Source organism: Taudactylus pleione, unplaced genomic scaffold (genome assembly GCF_031769625.1).
Source record: "Taudactylus pleione unplaced genomic scaffold, aTauple2 ptg001917l, whole genome shotgun sequence".
NCBI lineage: Eukaryota > Metazoa > Chordata > Amphibia > Anura > Myobatrachidae > Taudactylus > Taudactylus pleione.
The window spans coordinates 540,491-556,527 of record NW_028286314.1 but is presented as its reverse complement, the minus strand read 5'-3'; the positions used below and the strand labels follow the sequence as shown (position 1 = coordinate 556,527).

General features: G+C 48.2%; 1 protein-coding gene across 1 annotated transcript in view; it reads right to left on the bottom strand.

Moving 5' to 3' along the window:
• Positions 1-16,037, bottom strand: part of TFR2 (transferrin receptor 2) — a gene marked incomplete at its 3' end in the record, with an annotated part of 146,688 nt that overhangs the window by 17,068 nt on the left and 113,583 nt on the right. The window contains exon 14 of the mRNA XM_088465230.1: positions 15,735-15,802. Within this exon, the coding sequence (XP_088321356.1) occupies positions 15,735-15,802 (68 nt within the window). The remainder of the gene's footprint in view (positions 1-15,734; positions 15,803-16,037) is intronic.

Sequence of the window (16,037 nt, the reverse complement as noted above, 5' to 3'; positions counted from 1 at the left end):
TACTGGGGGCACTACAAGGGGGAGAGCACTACTGGGGGCACTACAAGGGGGGGGGAACACTACTGGGGGCACTAAAAGGGGGGGGGACACTACTGGGGGCACTAAAAGGGGGAGATTACTACTGGTGGCACTACAAGGGGGAGAGCACTACTGGGGGCACTAAAAGGGGGAGATTACTACTGGGGGCACTACAAGGGGGGGAACACTACTGGGGGCACTACAAGGGGGGGAACACTACTGGGGGCACTACAAGGGTGGGGAACACTACTGGGGGCACTAAAAGGGGGGAACACTACTGGGGGCACTACAAGGGGGAGAACACTACTGGGGGCACTACAAGGGGGAGATTAATACTGGGGGCACTACAAGGGGGAGATTAATACTGGGGGCACTACAAGGGGGAGAGCACTGCTGGGGACACTACAAGGGAGAGATTAATACTGGGGGCACTACAAGGGGGAGATTAATACTGGGGGCACTACAAGGGGGAGAGCACTACTGGGGACACTACAAGGGAGAGATTAATACTGGGGGCACTACAAGGGGGAGAGCACTACTGGGGTCACTACAATGGGGAGAACACTACTGGGGGCACTACAAGGGGGGAACACTACTGGGGGCACTACAGAGGGGGGAACACTACTGGGGGCACTACAAGGGGAGATTACTGCGGGGGGCACTACAAGGGGGTGACTACTACTGGGGGCACTACAAGGGGGGACTACTACTGGGGGCACTGCATAGGGGGTACCACTCCTGGGGGCACTATATAAGGGGCTTACTACTGGGGGCACAAGGGGCACTGCACAGGGGGGACTACTACTGGGGGCACTGTATAAGGGGCACTGCATAGGAGGATCACTACTGGGGGCACTACTGGAGGCCTGCATAAGGGGGTCCTCTCCTGGGGCACAGGGGGACTGCATATGGGCACCAGTATAGGGGGCTGCCCCTAATCTTTATTTTTACTTTACATTAATTCCATATGGACCCGCCTCCTCCCTTGAACACTTGAGGAGGGGGGGGGGCCGTAGCACGCACGTGCTCCGGGCACCCTGGCTACACGCTACTCCTCTGCCAGGGCCACCTGCATGCATTTGCCCCCCAGGCTAAAGGTTACAGGTGCGGATATTGTACATTACTCATGAACGCTGCCCATTTTTATTTTTTATTTTGGTAGATAGATAATCCAGCGTGCTTTAGTGTACTACCAACAGGATGATGCATTCTAATTAGTGTTTAATCAAATGTATGCTGTGGACCCAAGGAAGGAGATGGTGTGAGTGTGATAACTACATTCCTGTGTTACTGGCCTATTACAGCAGGAGGTCTCTCAGTGTAACGGAGGCTGTGAACCTCATTCAGAGGCGCTCGCTAGAAGCGATCGCTCTCTCTGAATGAGGGTGGGCGCTTCTTGTTTTTTGGTGCGGCCTGGTGGTGTGGGTTACCACCCACAGCTTAGCTTGCGACCATGGTGATGGTTGCGATGGTGACCACCATCGCGACCACCGGGGCTTGCGACCAGACCCTAAGGTTGGGTCTGGGCACTCGCAAGCCCCAGGGAGCTTCCTGCTCTGATCGAGCAGGAAGCTCCCCACTGACATCACTGGTGATATCAGTGCAGCCGCCCACAAAACGGTAGGCGTTCCTAGAGGAACGCCTCCATTTTGGAAACCACCCCCCAGGCCCGCCTACAAAAAGGGGCGAGCTGTCGATCAATATCGACAGCCGCCCCTTTTGTAGCGAGCTCCGGAGCGAGAGAGTTTCTCTCTCGCTCCGGGGCTTGCGCACGCGCAGTGCAGCCGCTGCGCATGCACAGGGCCACCCATCGACCCGGTTGCGAGCACATCGGTGCTTGCGACCGGGTCTGAATGACCCCCTGAGTGTGGAGGGGAGCCAACGATGGCTATGAACCGTGCTAGACACCTTGGGGTAAAAAATAAAATTCAGTTCACATAAACACACAAAAAAAACACTTTTTGGCCATTTTGGTTAAAAGGAGCAAAATTGCAAAGTCTTCTGGGATGGGGTATAGAGGTATAATTAGGGGGTGCTGCTTAGCGACATTGCTGTTGGGACGTGTAGAGGCAGATGTGGAAAGCAATCGGCTGCGATGGAGCTAAACATCTCCTGCTTATAAGAGAGGGTTCTGTCCTCCTGCCTGGACACCCCATACCTCCCAAATGTTAAATTCCAGTTTCGGGACACTTTGCACCGGCCTTCGGCGCGTGGTCTTCTGCCGGCTAGGCTCGTTTTTCATCACACTGGGGGCTTGCCCCGACGTTCGGCGTGCCCCCGGCCCTTCGCGGCACAGTGCTTCCATTCACCCCTGCGCTTCTATGCAGAGCAGTTGTGTCAGAGTGACCGTGCCCAAAAAGCGGGACTGCCCAGCCGAAATTGGTATGGTTGGGGGGCATGCTACAGGAGAAGTGACCAGCACAGGAGCAGTAAGCAGAGTCAGATCTGATTGTCACACTCCGAGTTGCTGTCCTGCCCCCCGGCTCCCCCTAACACTGTGAGTAGATACCGCGCACATGCGCAGAGCATCTATTCTCCCGCTGCTCTGCGGCATCAGCTTCCCGAGTCCTCAATCTCGGCTAGGTTTAAATGACAGGCATCTAAAATCTAGACGCCTGTCATTACCCCTATGCCGGGAGACCGGCACCCGGCATCCTGATCGAAGGGATGCTGGGCGCCACGAGCGGACAGCCGCCGGGGGGGGTTAGGTTTAGGGCTCCCGGGGGGGGGACTTAGGGTTAGGCACCCCCCCGGGAGGGTTAGGGTTAGGCTAGGGGAAGGGGGGGTTAGGGTTAGGCTAGGGGAAGGGGTGGTTAGGTTTAGGCACTTAGAGACGGGATTAGGGTTAGGCACTTGGGGGGAAGGTTAGGGTTAGGCACTTAGAGGCGGGATTAGGGTTAGGCACTTGGGGAGGAGGTTAGGGTTAGGCACTTGGGGAGGAGGTTAGGGTTAGGCACTTGGGGGGAAGGTTAAGGTTAGGCACTTGGGGGGGAGGTTAGGGTTAGGCACTTGGGGGGGAGGTTAGGGTTAGGCACTTGGGGGGAAGGTTAGGGTTAGGCACTTGGGGGGGAGGTTAGGGTTAGGCACTTGGGGGGAAGGTTAGGGTTAGGCACTTAGAGGCGGGATTATGGTTAGGCACTTGGGGAGGAGGTTAGGGTTAGGCACTTGGGGGGGAGGTTAGGGTTAGGCACTTGGGGGGAAGGTTAGGGTTAGGCACTTGGGGGGGAGGTTAGGATTAGGCACTTGGGGGGGAGGTTAGGGTTAGGCACTTGGGGGGAAGGTTAGGGTTAGGCACTTGGGGGGGAGGTTAGGGTTAGGCACTTGGGGGGGAGGTTAGGGTTAGGCACTTGGGGGGAAGGTTAGGCACTTGGGGGGGAGGTTAGGGTTAGGCACTTGGGGGGGAGGTTAGGGTTAGGCACTTGGGGGGGAGGTTAGGGTTAGGCCCTTGGGGGGGGGGGGGTTAGAGTTAGGCACCCCTAAGGGAGGGTTAGGGTTAGGGGGGTAGGTTAAGTTAGTTAGTACTTACCTGGGGACGATCGGGATTTCCAGCCGCTGCCGGGAACTCTTCCTCTGTCGGCCTGACGCTGCTGGGATTCGAACTGCCGGCCATGCGGCCGGCGGTATTACATACCGATTCCCTGCTCTGCCATGCTTCCCTCACAACCAGCCAGCGGTAAGCTGCACCCGATGGCTGGCAACCACCAAATTCCCGCTATTCGATGGAAAAAGTACTTCCATCAAATGGGAAACATCGATGGCTGCTAACCATCGGTTTTCGATGTCATCCTTAATTGCGCTTTATAGTTCTAATACCTATGAGCCTTTGGATCTCTATAGGAAGCCGATGTTGTGAGTACCAGTGGTGTGTGCAGCCATTTTCCTGCGTCCAACACATTACAGATAACATTCATGGACGTAATCTGTAATGGGTGCAGGGGGTCTCCGCACTGCACAGCCTGCACCCACAACCTGTACTTACCCCTCTGTCATCACTGGGAAAATGGTGCATGCAGGTAAGTGGCATTACGGTCTACTCAACAGCAAGAGCTGAGCCCGGTGTTGTGCTTGCTAACACAGCAGTCCTGATCCTAATTCAGTGGCTGGGAAGAATTAACCAGGGTCACTTGCAAGAGGCACTGCAACAGTTACCCGATAAGCCATAGTCTGGCAGTGGTATGTCAGTGCGCAGGTGACCTCCACGGTCAGCGAGCTGGGGGCCAAGCTGCCACAGTGGGAGCTACGAGTGTCCCATAGTAAAGCGGATCTCCAAACCGCATACATACTGGTAACCGACAGCGCGGTAGACTTCACCCACCGTGGCACAATAATTTAGGCAAAACACCAACTATAAAACTTAATGATAACGATGTCAGAGTATATTAAACTTATCGGTGTAATATTGAAAAAAAATATACAAGTATATCGATGTCATAGGGACCTCACCACCTGCTACACCGAAGACAAATGGACACATCTATAAAAGTGTTCATAGATATTGTTTAATTTGTGTAAAAATAAGATTTATTAACCGAAAATGAGTAAACAAGAAACAGGCAGAGGAGACTTTTATAAGTGTACCCTAGAGGGCGCCAAACATTATACTATACAGACAATGGGGTCAATTTACTAAGAATCGCTTTTGGCCGAGATTGCATGCGCATGTGAGTTTAGCCTGGTTTCCCTTTGTGCTGGAAATTAACATTAAAACTGGCACAAATTTACAAAACAAGACCAATTGCACCAGGGGTGGCCAACCTGCGGCTCTTTTGAGTTTCCGATGCGGCTCGCGGCTCGGCAGACCCCTACTAGTACTGAGAATGCTGGTCTCTGAAGCCATCAGAGACTAAAGAAGCCGCAATGTGAGAAGCCCGCGCGCCTGCTGGATCCAGTTAGATCCAGCAGGCAGCAGAAGCAACGGCGGGACTCGGAAGTCCTGATGGCGTGGAGCGGTGCCAGCATGAAGATAGGTAAGTTTCTTCATAGGGGTGTGGGCGGCGGGGAGGGGGATCTAGTACTTGGGGTACTACCTTAGGGGGCACGACTACAGGGAGCATTGCAGAAGGGGCACAATTACTGTGGGCATTGTTCAATGGGTACAGCTACAGGGGGCATTGCAGTAGTGGCACAACTATTGTGGGACATTGCATAATGGGCATTGCTTATTGGGCACAACTACAGGGGGCATTGCAGTAGTGGCACAACTACAGGGGGCATTGCTTATTGGGCACAACTACAGGGGGCATTGCATAAGGGCCACAACTACATGGGGCATTGCTTAATGGGCACAACTACAGGGGGCATTGCATAAGGGCCACAACTACATGGGGCATTGCTTAATGGGCACAACTACAAGAAGCATTGCAAAAGGGGCACAACTACAGGGGGGCACTGCATAAGGGCCACAACTACAAGAAGGATTGCAAAAGGGGCACAATTACTGGGGGCATTGCTTATTGGGCACAACTACTGGGGGCATTGCAGAAGGGGCACAACTACTCAGGGCATTGCATAATGGGTACAACTACTGGGGGCATTGCATAATGGGTACAACTACAGGGGGCATTGCAGAAGGGCCACAACTACTGGGGGCATTGCTGAATGGGCACAACTACAGGGGGCATTGTATAATGGGCACAGCTGCAGGGGGCATTGCATTAAGGCTACAACTACTGGGGGCACAGCATAATGCAGTGTTCTCCCCAGGCTGTTTTTTACAGTTGCACCACCCGGCACTTTGGGAGCCTGCAAGTGGGGACAGTATCTGGGAGCTGTATAAAAAGGACCAGATCCTACAGACTTTGCAGCTTTTTCATAATCAGATGACTGGGCCTCTAATAATAAGAGGAGAATTAATATCTAAAATGTTATTTCAAGTTTAAATCATTATAAAGTCATAGTTTAAAACATTTTATTATTGTGAAGGCCCCCACTCGGCTACTTCTTGATGCCACCCGGCTGGAAAAAAATTCTGGGGAGAGTACTGATAAGGGCCACAACTACTGGGGGCATTGCTTAATGGGCACAACTACAGTGGGGCACTGCATATGGGGCACAACTACAGGGGGCACAGCATAATGGGCATGGGCTTTCTCAATGTATTTTATGTGGATGTGTATTTTAAATGTATTTTATGTGGATCTGGCCTATTTCTGTGTATTTTATGTGGATGTGGCCTGTTTCTGTGTATTTTATGTGGATGTGGCTTGTTTCTGTGTATTTTATGTGAATGTGGCTTGTTACTGTGTATTTTATGTGGATGTGGCTTGTTACTGTGTATTTTATGTGGATGTGGGTTGTTTCTGTGTATTTTATGTGGATGTGGCTTGTTTCTGTGTATTTTATGTGGATCTGGCTTGTTTCTGTGTATTTTATGTGGATCTGACTTGTTTCTGTGTATTTTATTTGGACCTGGCTTGTTTCTGTGTATTTAATGTGGATCTGACTTGTTTCTGTGTATTTTATTTGGATCTGACTTGTTTCTGTGTATTTGATGTGGATGTGGTTTGTTTCTGTGTATTTTATGTGGATCTGGCCTGTTTCTGTGTATGTTATATGGATCTGGCTTGTTTCTGTGTATTTTATGTGGATCTGGCTTGTTTCTGTGTATTTTATGTGGATCTGGCTTGTTTCTGTGTATTTTATGTGGATCTGACTTGTTTCTGTGTATTTTATTTGGATCTGGCTTGTTTCTGTATATTTTATGTGGATGTGGCTTGTTTCTGTGTATTTTATGTGGATCTGGCTTGTTTCTGTGTATTTTATGTGGATTTGGCTTGTTTCTGTGTATTTTATGTGGATCTGGCTTGTTTCTGTGTATTTTATGTGAACGTGGTTATTCCAATATTTTCTATATTGCTCTGGCTTTTTCTTTCACTTCAACAGTGAATAAATTATATTGGGAACTGTATGTTAAATGTGTATTTTCAATGTGCTGGCCTCACCGCCAGGGTGACTAAAAATGGGGGTGTGACACAAGGTCATGTTCCTGCGAATGTCATACCAAAGGCGTGCGCGCAAAAATGGGGCGTGGCCTTGTGATAGCTAGGCCACACCCCATTTTGCGCGTCCGATCGGCTCTTCAACTTGACCACATACAGTATATTTTTTGGCTCTTGGCCTCTGAGTGGTTGGCCACCCCTGAACTTCACCATCGGCTTTCCATAGGAAACAATACAACAAGCAAATTTACCAAGAATCGACTTTTGAAACTCTCATGGGAAATTGTCACCAAAATAGACTTATCAAATAGACATCCTCCTGAGGTGAGTGTTTGTATGTGTTCATAGGTGTTTCAAGTTGAATTTAGTGGGAACACAATGATGGTGCCTTTTAAAGGGGCATTGATTGTGTGAAGCAGGAATGGCAGAATATACTACCATTGCATGTGGCTGGGATTTCTGAGGCTCTAGCACCAGGCTGGAGGGACCCAGGAGCAAGAAACTGAGCAGGCTCATGAGGTAATACAGGTACCACAGAGACTGCTCAGGCCACAGTTTTTTTAGGAGGCGTTGGAACCTGAACACATTGGCAGATGGCGAGGTCATACAGATGTTCCGGATGAACCGTAACAACATATTCCATCTCTATGACCAAGTCAAACTGGACCTAGACCCTGACACAGCACGTTCCCAGGCCTGCATACGCTTCTGGCCGTGCTGCACTTTCTGGCTACTGGTAATTTTCAGTCTGTGACCGGTAGAGTTCTCTGGATATCACAGTCAACATTTTCACAGTACCTGACTCAGGTAATGGCGGCATTTCATCCACTAATGGATACCTGTATCTGCTTCCCTAGCCAGGGGTCAGAGAATGTATCACTCTCTATGTTACAGGAGACAGAGAATGTATCACTCTCTATGATACAGGAGACGGAGAATGTATCACTCTCTATGATACAGGAGAAAGAATGTATCACTCTCTATGTTACAGGAGAAAGAATGTATCACTCTCTATGTTACAGGAGACAGAGAATGTATCACTCTCTATGTTACAGGAGACAGAGAATGTATCACTCTCTATGATACAGGAGACAGAGAATGTATCACTCTCTATGATACAGGAGACAGAGAATGTATCACTCTCTATGTTACAGGAGACAGAGAATGTATCACTCTCTATGATACAGGAGAAAGAATGTATCACTCTCTATGATACAGGAGACAGAGAATGGATCACTCTCTATGATACAGGAGATAGAGAATGTATCACTCTCTATGTTACAGGAGAAAGAATGTATCACTCTCTATGATACAGGAGACAGAGAATGTATCACTCTCTATGATAGAGGAGACAGAGAATGTATCACTCTCTATGTTACAGGAGACGGAGAATGTATCACTTTCTATGTTACAGGAGACAGAGAATGTATCACTCTCTATGTTACAGGAGACAGAGAATGTATCACTCTCTATGTTACAGGAGAAAGAATGTATCACTCTCTATGATACAGGAGACAGAGAATGTATCACGCTCTATGATACAGGAGACAGAGAATGTATCACTCTCTATGATAGAGGAGACAGAGAATGTATCACTCTCTATGATACAGGAGACAGAGAATGTATCACTTTCTATGATACAGGAGACAGAGGATGTATCACTCTCTATGATACAGGAGACAGAGAATGTATCACTCTCTATGATACAGGAGACGGAGAATGTACCGTATCACTCTCTATGTTACAGGAGACGGAGAATGTATCACTCTCTATGATAGAGGAGACAGAGAATGTATCACTCTCTATGAGACAGAATGTATCACTCTCTATGATACAGGAGACAGAGAATGTATCCCTCTCTATGATACAGGAGACAGAGAATATATCACTTTCTATGTTACAGGAGACAGAGGATGTATCACTCTCTATGATACAGGAGACAGAGGATGTATCACTCTCTATGATACAGGAGACAGAGAATGTATCACTCTCTATGTTACAGGAGACAGAGAATGTATCACTCTCTATGATACAGGAGACAGAGAATGTATCAATCTCCACAATACCAAGCATAGAAATGTGTCAATATCTATGATGTGGTCAGTAGTTTACATAACTTGAGAAAACACTGACATATTATTGAAGTTTCCTGAGGACTCTTAGCTAGAATCGTGAAATACTTTATTGTAATGATTCCGCTTTATTTCCCTTTATGTCTGGAGACCAGTGGGTTACTAAGTGGCAGGGACTGCAATGGGCACCTGGTGTGTCCCGGTGCTGGCCAACGTCTCCTGTTAGACTGGTCTTGGTGTGGAATGATATGAGGATGAATTTGAATCCTTAGTTTACAGTAAATCATAATGTTAATATGTATTTAAATTAGGGGTGAGCGGGTTAGGATTTCTGAAATCTGAACCCCCCCGAGCCCCCCCGATCCGAGTCAGATCCGAGTCAGGCTTGACTTTTCCCGCCTGACTCGGATCTGAAATCGAGGCAAAACGTCATCATCCCGCCTTCCGGGTCTCGCGGGTTTTGGATCCTATATAAGGTACCCGCGGCGGCGCCATTTTCTCACTCGGCTGTGGACAGTGAAGAGGGAGGGTGGGAGTTAGGGCTGGCTGGGCTGTGTAGTGTAGTGCAGAGTAGTGTTGTGCTGTGCTATGCTGCGCTGTGCTGCTGTTGTCCACTACTTCAAAGTCCATAGGGGCTGGCTGTGTTGTGCTGTGCTGCTGTTGTTAATAGGGGCTGTGTCCACTACTTCAAAGTCCATAGGAGCTGGCTGGACTGTGTTGTGCAGTCAGTTCTCCATAGGGGCTGTGTCCACTCCAAAGTCCTGTGCAGTGTCCCAGTCCTAAAGGGGTGCTGTAGTGTTGTCCAGGGCGTGCTCTGTCCATCAGGGGTGCTCCCCCCAAGTGCTAAAAAAATAATATTTTTTCTGTGTTTGTGAATTGTGTGCGCAGTAGCCACACGTGCATCAACAAAGTAGTGCCAAGCGTGCGCCTGTGTCATAAATAAAGGGCCGGCTGGCTTGACCGTCAAAAGGTGCTGTAACCCCCAAATTACACTCCAGTCCAAACCAAAAAAAAAAATATTTTCTGTGTTTGTGAATTGTGTGCGCAGTAGCCGCACGTGCATCAACAAAGTAGTGCCAAGCGTGCGACTGTGTCATAAGTAAAGGGCCGGCTGGCTTGACCGTCAAAGGGTGCTGTAACCCCCAAAGTACACTCCAAACCAAATAACAAAATATTTTTTCTGTGTTTGTGAATTGTGTGCGCAGTAGCCGCACGTGCATCAACAAAGTAGTGCCAAGCGTGCGCCTGTGTCATAAGTAAAGGGCCAGCTGGCTTGACCATCAAAGGGTGCTGTAACCCCCAGAGTACACTCCAAACCAAAAAAAAAATATTTTCTGTGTTTGTGAATTGTGTGCGCAGTAGCCGCACGTGCATCAACAAAGTAGTGCCAAGCGTGCGCCTGTGTCATAAGTAAAGGGCCGGCTGGCTTGACCATTAAAGGGTGCTGTAACCCCCAAAGTACACTCCAGTCCAAACCAAAAAAATATATATTTTCTGTGTTTGTGAATTGTGTGCGCAGTAGCCGCACGTGCATCAACAAAGTAGTGCCAAGCGTGCGCCTGTGTCATAAGTAAAGGGCCGGCTGGCTTGACCGTTAAAGGGTGCTGTAACCCCCAAAGTACACTCCAGTCCAAACCAAAAAAAAAAATATTTTCTGTGTTTGTGAATTCTGTGCGCAGTAGCCGCACGTGCATCAACAAAGTAGTGCCAAGCGTGCGCCTGTGTCATAAGTAAAGGGCCGGCTGGCTTGACCGTTAAAGGGTGCTGTGACCCCCAAAGTACACTCCAGTCCAAACCAAATAACAAAATATATTTTCTGTGTTTGTGAATTCTGTGCGCAGTAGCCGCACGTGCATCAACAAAGTAGTGCCAAGCGTGCACCTGTGTCATAAGTAAAGGGCCGGCTGGCTTGACCGTTAAAGGGTGCTGTAACCCCCAAAGTACACTCCAGTCCAAACCAAAAAAAAAATATTTTCTGTGTTTGTGAATTGTGTGCGCAGTAGCCGCACGTGCATCAACAAAGTAGTGCCAAGCGTGCGCCTGTGTCATAAGTAAAGGGCCGGCTGGCTTGACCGTTAAAGGGTGCTGTAACCCCCAAAGTACACTCCAGTCCAAACCAAAAAAAAAAATATTTTCTGTGTTTGTGAATTGTGTGCGCAGTAGCCGCACGTGCATCAACAAAGTAGTGCCAAGCGTGCGCCTGTGTCATAAGTAAAGGGCCGGCTGGCTTGACCGTTAAAGGGTGCTGTAACCCCCAAAGTACACTCCAAACAAAATAAAAAAATATTTTCTGTGTTTGTGAATTGTGTGCACAGTAGCCGCACGTGCATCAACAAAGGAGCAGCGCCAAGCGTGCGCCTGTGTCCCATAAGTAAAGGGCCGGCTGGCTCATTTCTTAAAGGGTGGTGTAACCCACAAAGTGCACTACTCTCCAGCAAAAATAAAAAAATATTTTCTGTGTTTGTGTGCGCCTTAGCCGCACGTATATATCAAATCGATATAACATAAATGGATGACCAAACTTTCTCCGATAAAAATAAAATAGAGAAAGATCAAGAACCACTTCCTCCTAGTGCTGAAGCTGCTCCCACTAGTGATGACATAGACGATAACATGCCATCAACGTCGTCTGCCAAGGCCGATGCCCAATGTCATAGTAGAAGCCACATACAATCCCAAATGACAAAGTTCAGGAAAATGACCTTAAAAAAAACATTTAAATCATCTGAAGAGAAACGTAAACTTGCCAATATGCCATTTATGACACGGAGTGGCAAGGAACGGCTAAGGTCTTTCCCTATGACTAGTGTGTGTCATACTAGTATGACTAGTATGTTCATGACTAGTGGTTCAGCTTCACATGACGATGGAAGCCCTCTTCCCGCTAAAAAAATCAAACGAGTTAAGCTGGCAAAAGCACAGCGAAGAACTGTGCTTTCTAAGAAGATATCACAAATCCCCAAGGAGAGTCCAAGTGTGGTGGCGGTTGCGATGCCTGACCTTCCCAGCACTGGACGGGAAGAGGTGGCTCTTTCCACCATTTGCACGCCCCCTGCAAGTGCTGAAAGGAGCACCCACAGTCCACTTGCTGATATGCAAATTGAAGATGTCACTGTTGAAGTACAACAGGATGAGGATACTGGTGTAGCTGGCGCTGAGGAGGAAGTTGGCGAGGAGTATTCTGATGGTGATGTGGTTTGTTTAAATCAGGCTCCGGGGGAGACAGTTGTTGTCTGTGGGTTGAAAAAGCCCATCACGGTCATGCCTGGGCAGAAGACCAAACATTCCACCTCTTTGGTCTGGCAATATTTCTATCCAAATCCGGACAACAACTGTCTTGCCATATGTACCATATGTAAACGTGGAATAAGTAGGGGTAGGGACGTTAACCACCTAGGAACATCCTCCCTTATACGGCACCTGCAGCGCGTTCATAATAAGTTACTGTCAAGTTCAGAAACTTTGGCTAAGACCGTAAGCAGTCCAGGGACACCTAAGTCTCGTTGTCCTGTTGTATCCAAGCGCCTGCAAACCACACCGTCAACTCCCTCCTCGTCAATTTCCTCCTTAGTCAGGATCGGAAGTAGTCCTGCAGGCCATGTCACTGGCATGACTGACTCTCCTATCCGGGATTCCTCCGGAGGATCCTGCATTGCTACGCCTTCTGCTGCCGCTGCTGTTGCTGCTGCTGGGAGTCGCTCATCATCCCAGAGAGGAAGTAGGAACACCACTACTTTTACTAAACAATTGACCCTCCAACAGTCCTTTAAGTACGACAGCAGTAATTCTGAAGCAAAACGTATAACTGAGGCCTTGACTGCTATGTTGGTGTTAGACGTGCGTCCGGTATCCGCCATTAGTGCAGTGGGATTTAGACAATTGATGGAGGTAGTGTGTCCCCGGTTCCAAATCCCGTCTAGATTCCACTTCACTAGGCAGGCGATACCGAGACTGTACAGAAACGTCAACAAAAGTGTCCTCAGTGTCCTGAAAAATGCGGTTGTACCCAATGTCCACTTAACCACGGACATGTGGACAAGTGGAACAGGGCAGACTAAGGACTATATGACTGTGACAGCCCACTGGGTAGATGTATCACCTTACGCAGCAACAGCAGCAGCGTCACCAGTAGCAGCATCTCAGAAACGCCAGCTCGTTCCAAGGCAGGCTACGCTGTGTATCACCGGTTTCAGTAAGAGGCACACCGCCGACAACCTCTTAGAGAAACTGAGGGAAATCATTGCCCAGTGGCTTACCCCACTTAGACTCTCATGGGGATTTGTGATATCTGACAATGCCACCAATATTGTGCGGGCATTACATCTGGGAAAATTCCAGCACGTCCCATGTTTTGCTCACACAATAAACTTGGTGGTGCAGAATTTTCTGAAAAGCGACAGGGACGTGCAGGAGACGCTTTGGGTGGCCCGAAAAATTTCTGCCCACTTTCGCCATTCAGCGACTGCATGCCGAAGACTGGAGCGCCAGCAAACAGTCTTGAACCTTCCCCGCCATCACCTGAAGGAAGAGGTTGTGACGCGGTGGAACTCAACCCTCTATATGCTTCAGAGGATGGAGGAGCAGCAAAAGGCCATTCAAGCCTATACATCCACCTATGACATAGGCAAAGGAGGGGGTATGCACCTGACTCAAGCACAGTGGAGAATGATTTCCGTATTGTGCAAGGTTCTCCAGCCCTTCGAACTTGCCACACGTGAAGTCAGTTCAGACACTGCCAGCTTGAGTCAGGTCATTCCCCTCATCAGGCTTTTGCAGAAGCAGCTGGAGAAAGTGAAGGAGGAGCTAAGACAGAGCGATTCCGTTCGGCATGTGGGACTTGTGGATGAAGCCCTTCTTTCGCTTTGCCAGGATTCCAGGGTGGTCAATCTGTTGAAATCAGACCACTACATTTTGGCCACCGTGCTCGATCCTAGGTTTAAAGCCTATGTGGTGTCTCTCTTTCCGGCCGACACAAGCCTGCAGAGGTGCAAAGACCTGCTGGTGAAAACACTGTCAGCTGAAGCAGAACGTGACACATCAACAGCTCCTTCTTCATTTTCTCCCGCAACTGGGGCTGCCAGGAAAAAACTTAGGTATCCTAAGCAACCCACTGGCGGTGATGCAGGGCAGGCAGGACCAAGTTTGGACATCTGGTCCGGACTGAAGGACCTGGCAACAATTTCTGACATGTCTACTGTCACTGCATATGATACTGTCACCATTGACAGAATGGTGGAGGATTACATTGGTGACAGCATCCAAGTAGGCATGTCAGACAGTCCGTACCTGTACTGGCAGGAAAAAGAGGCAATTTGGAGGCCCCTGTACAAACTGGCTCTATTTTACCTGAGTTGCCCCCCCTCCAGTGTGTACTCCGAAAGAGTGTTTAGTGCAGCCGGGAACCTTGTCAGCGAAAGGCGTAGGAGGTTGCTTCCACAAAATGTGGAGAAGATGATGTTCATAAAAATGAATTATCAACTCTTCCAGGGAGACCAGCCTCCAGAACGTACAGAGGGACCTGTGGTGGTGGATTCCAGTGGGGACGAATTAATACTCTGTGAGGATGAGGATGTACACAACACTGAAGAAGGTGAGGAATCGGTGGATGAGGATGAGGACGACATCTTGCCTCCGTAGAGCCAGTTTGTGCAGGGACAGACTAATTGCCAGCTTGTTTTGTGGGGGCCCAAACGAACCAATCATTTCCACAGTCGTGTGGCAGACACTGGCGCTGAAATGATTGGTTTGTTAAAGTGTGCATGTCCTGTTTATACAACATAAGGGTGGGTGGGAGGACAATTCCATCTTGCACCTCTTTTTTTTCTTTGCATTATGTACAGTTTGGGGCCTAGTTTTTCAAACTGCCATCCTGTCTGCCACTGCAGTGTCACTCCTAGATGGGTCACGTGTTTGTGCCGCCCACTCGTGTCGCTTAGCATAGTCATCCAGCTACCTCGGTGCAACCTTTTGGACATAAAAACACTATTGTGAGGTGTTCAGAATAGACTGGAAATGAGTGGAAATTAAGGTTTTTGAGGTTAATAATAGCATAGGAGCAGAAAAACCTACAAATTCTGTGATTTTAGCTGTTTTTATGCTTTTTTAAAAAAAAAATACAGATCCAAAACACAAAACCCAGAACCCAAAACACCGAAGGGTGGTTTTGGCAAAACCAATCCAGATCCAAAACACGAAGAAAGATCCAGATCCAAAACCAAAACACGAAAAGTGGCCGGTGCACACCCCTAATTTAAATAAATGTTTTAAAAAATGATGAATCTAGTAATTCAATGACTAAAGGTTGTGTAAAATCAGGAGCATAGCTAGGCATCGGCTAATAATTATTTGCTGCATTCTGACATTCTTTAGCTTATAATAAACACTTATAATAGTAAGATTAAGACAAAACAAGCCCCCAAATATACAAAAAATATGCCTACAGTACTTTCCAACCAGCCTGATTCTATCTACAAAGCTTTATTCACTATAAAGGTCCGCTAATCATGACTTTCCATCTACATCAGGACTACATTGGGTACATAAGTGGCCTAGCAGAACGTGACACATCAAGGGGGCATAGTAGGGTGATGCATCATAGGATATATATGTGTATGTGGGCAGGAAGGTATATAAGGTATAATGGAGTCTATCGTAAGAGATAAAGGAATTGGTGACACAAAGGTCTGGTAGGTAATTGGCTACTTACACATCTGTTTGAAATGTAGATTTCATATAGGCATAGATGGTCTCCTGACTGCGGCGAGGATTGTCTACCTGTAATGGGGCAGATACATTAGCTATACAGAGATATATGTAGAGGGGACCTATACAGTGTACAGAGAGAAGGTGGCAGATACAATGTATAGAGAGTAGAGACATAGAGAGTAGGGGGAGAATACAATGCATAGAGACATATATAGAGTAGGGGGAGGATACAATGTATAGTGACATATAGAGTAGGGGGAGGATACAATGTATAGAGACATAGAGAGTAGGGGAGGATACGATG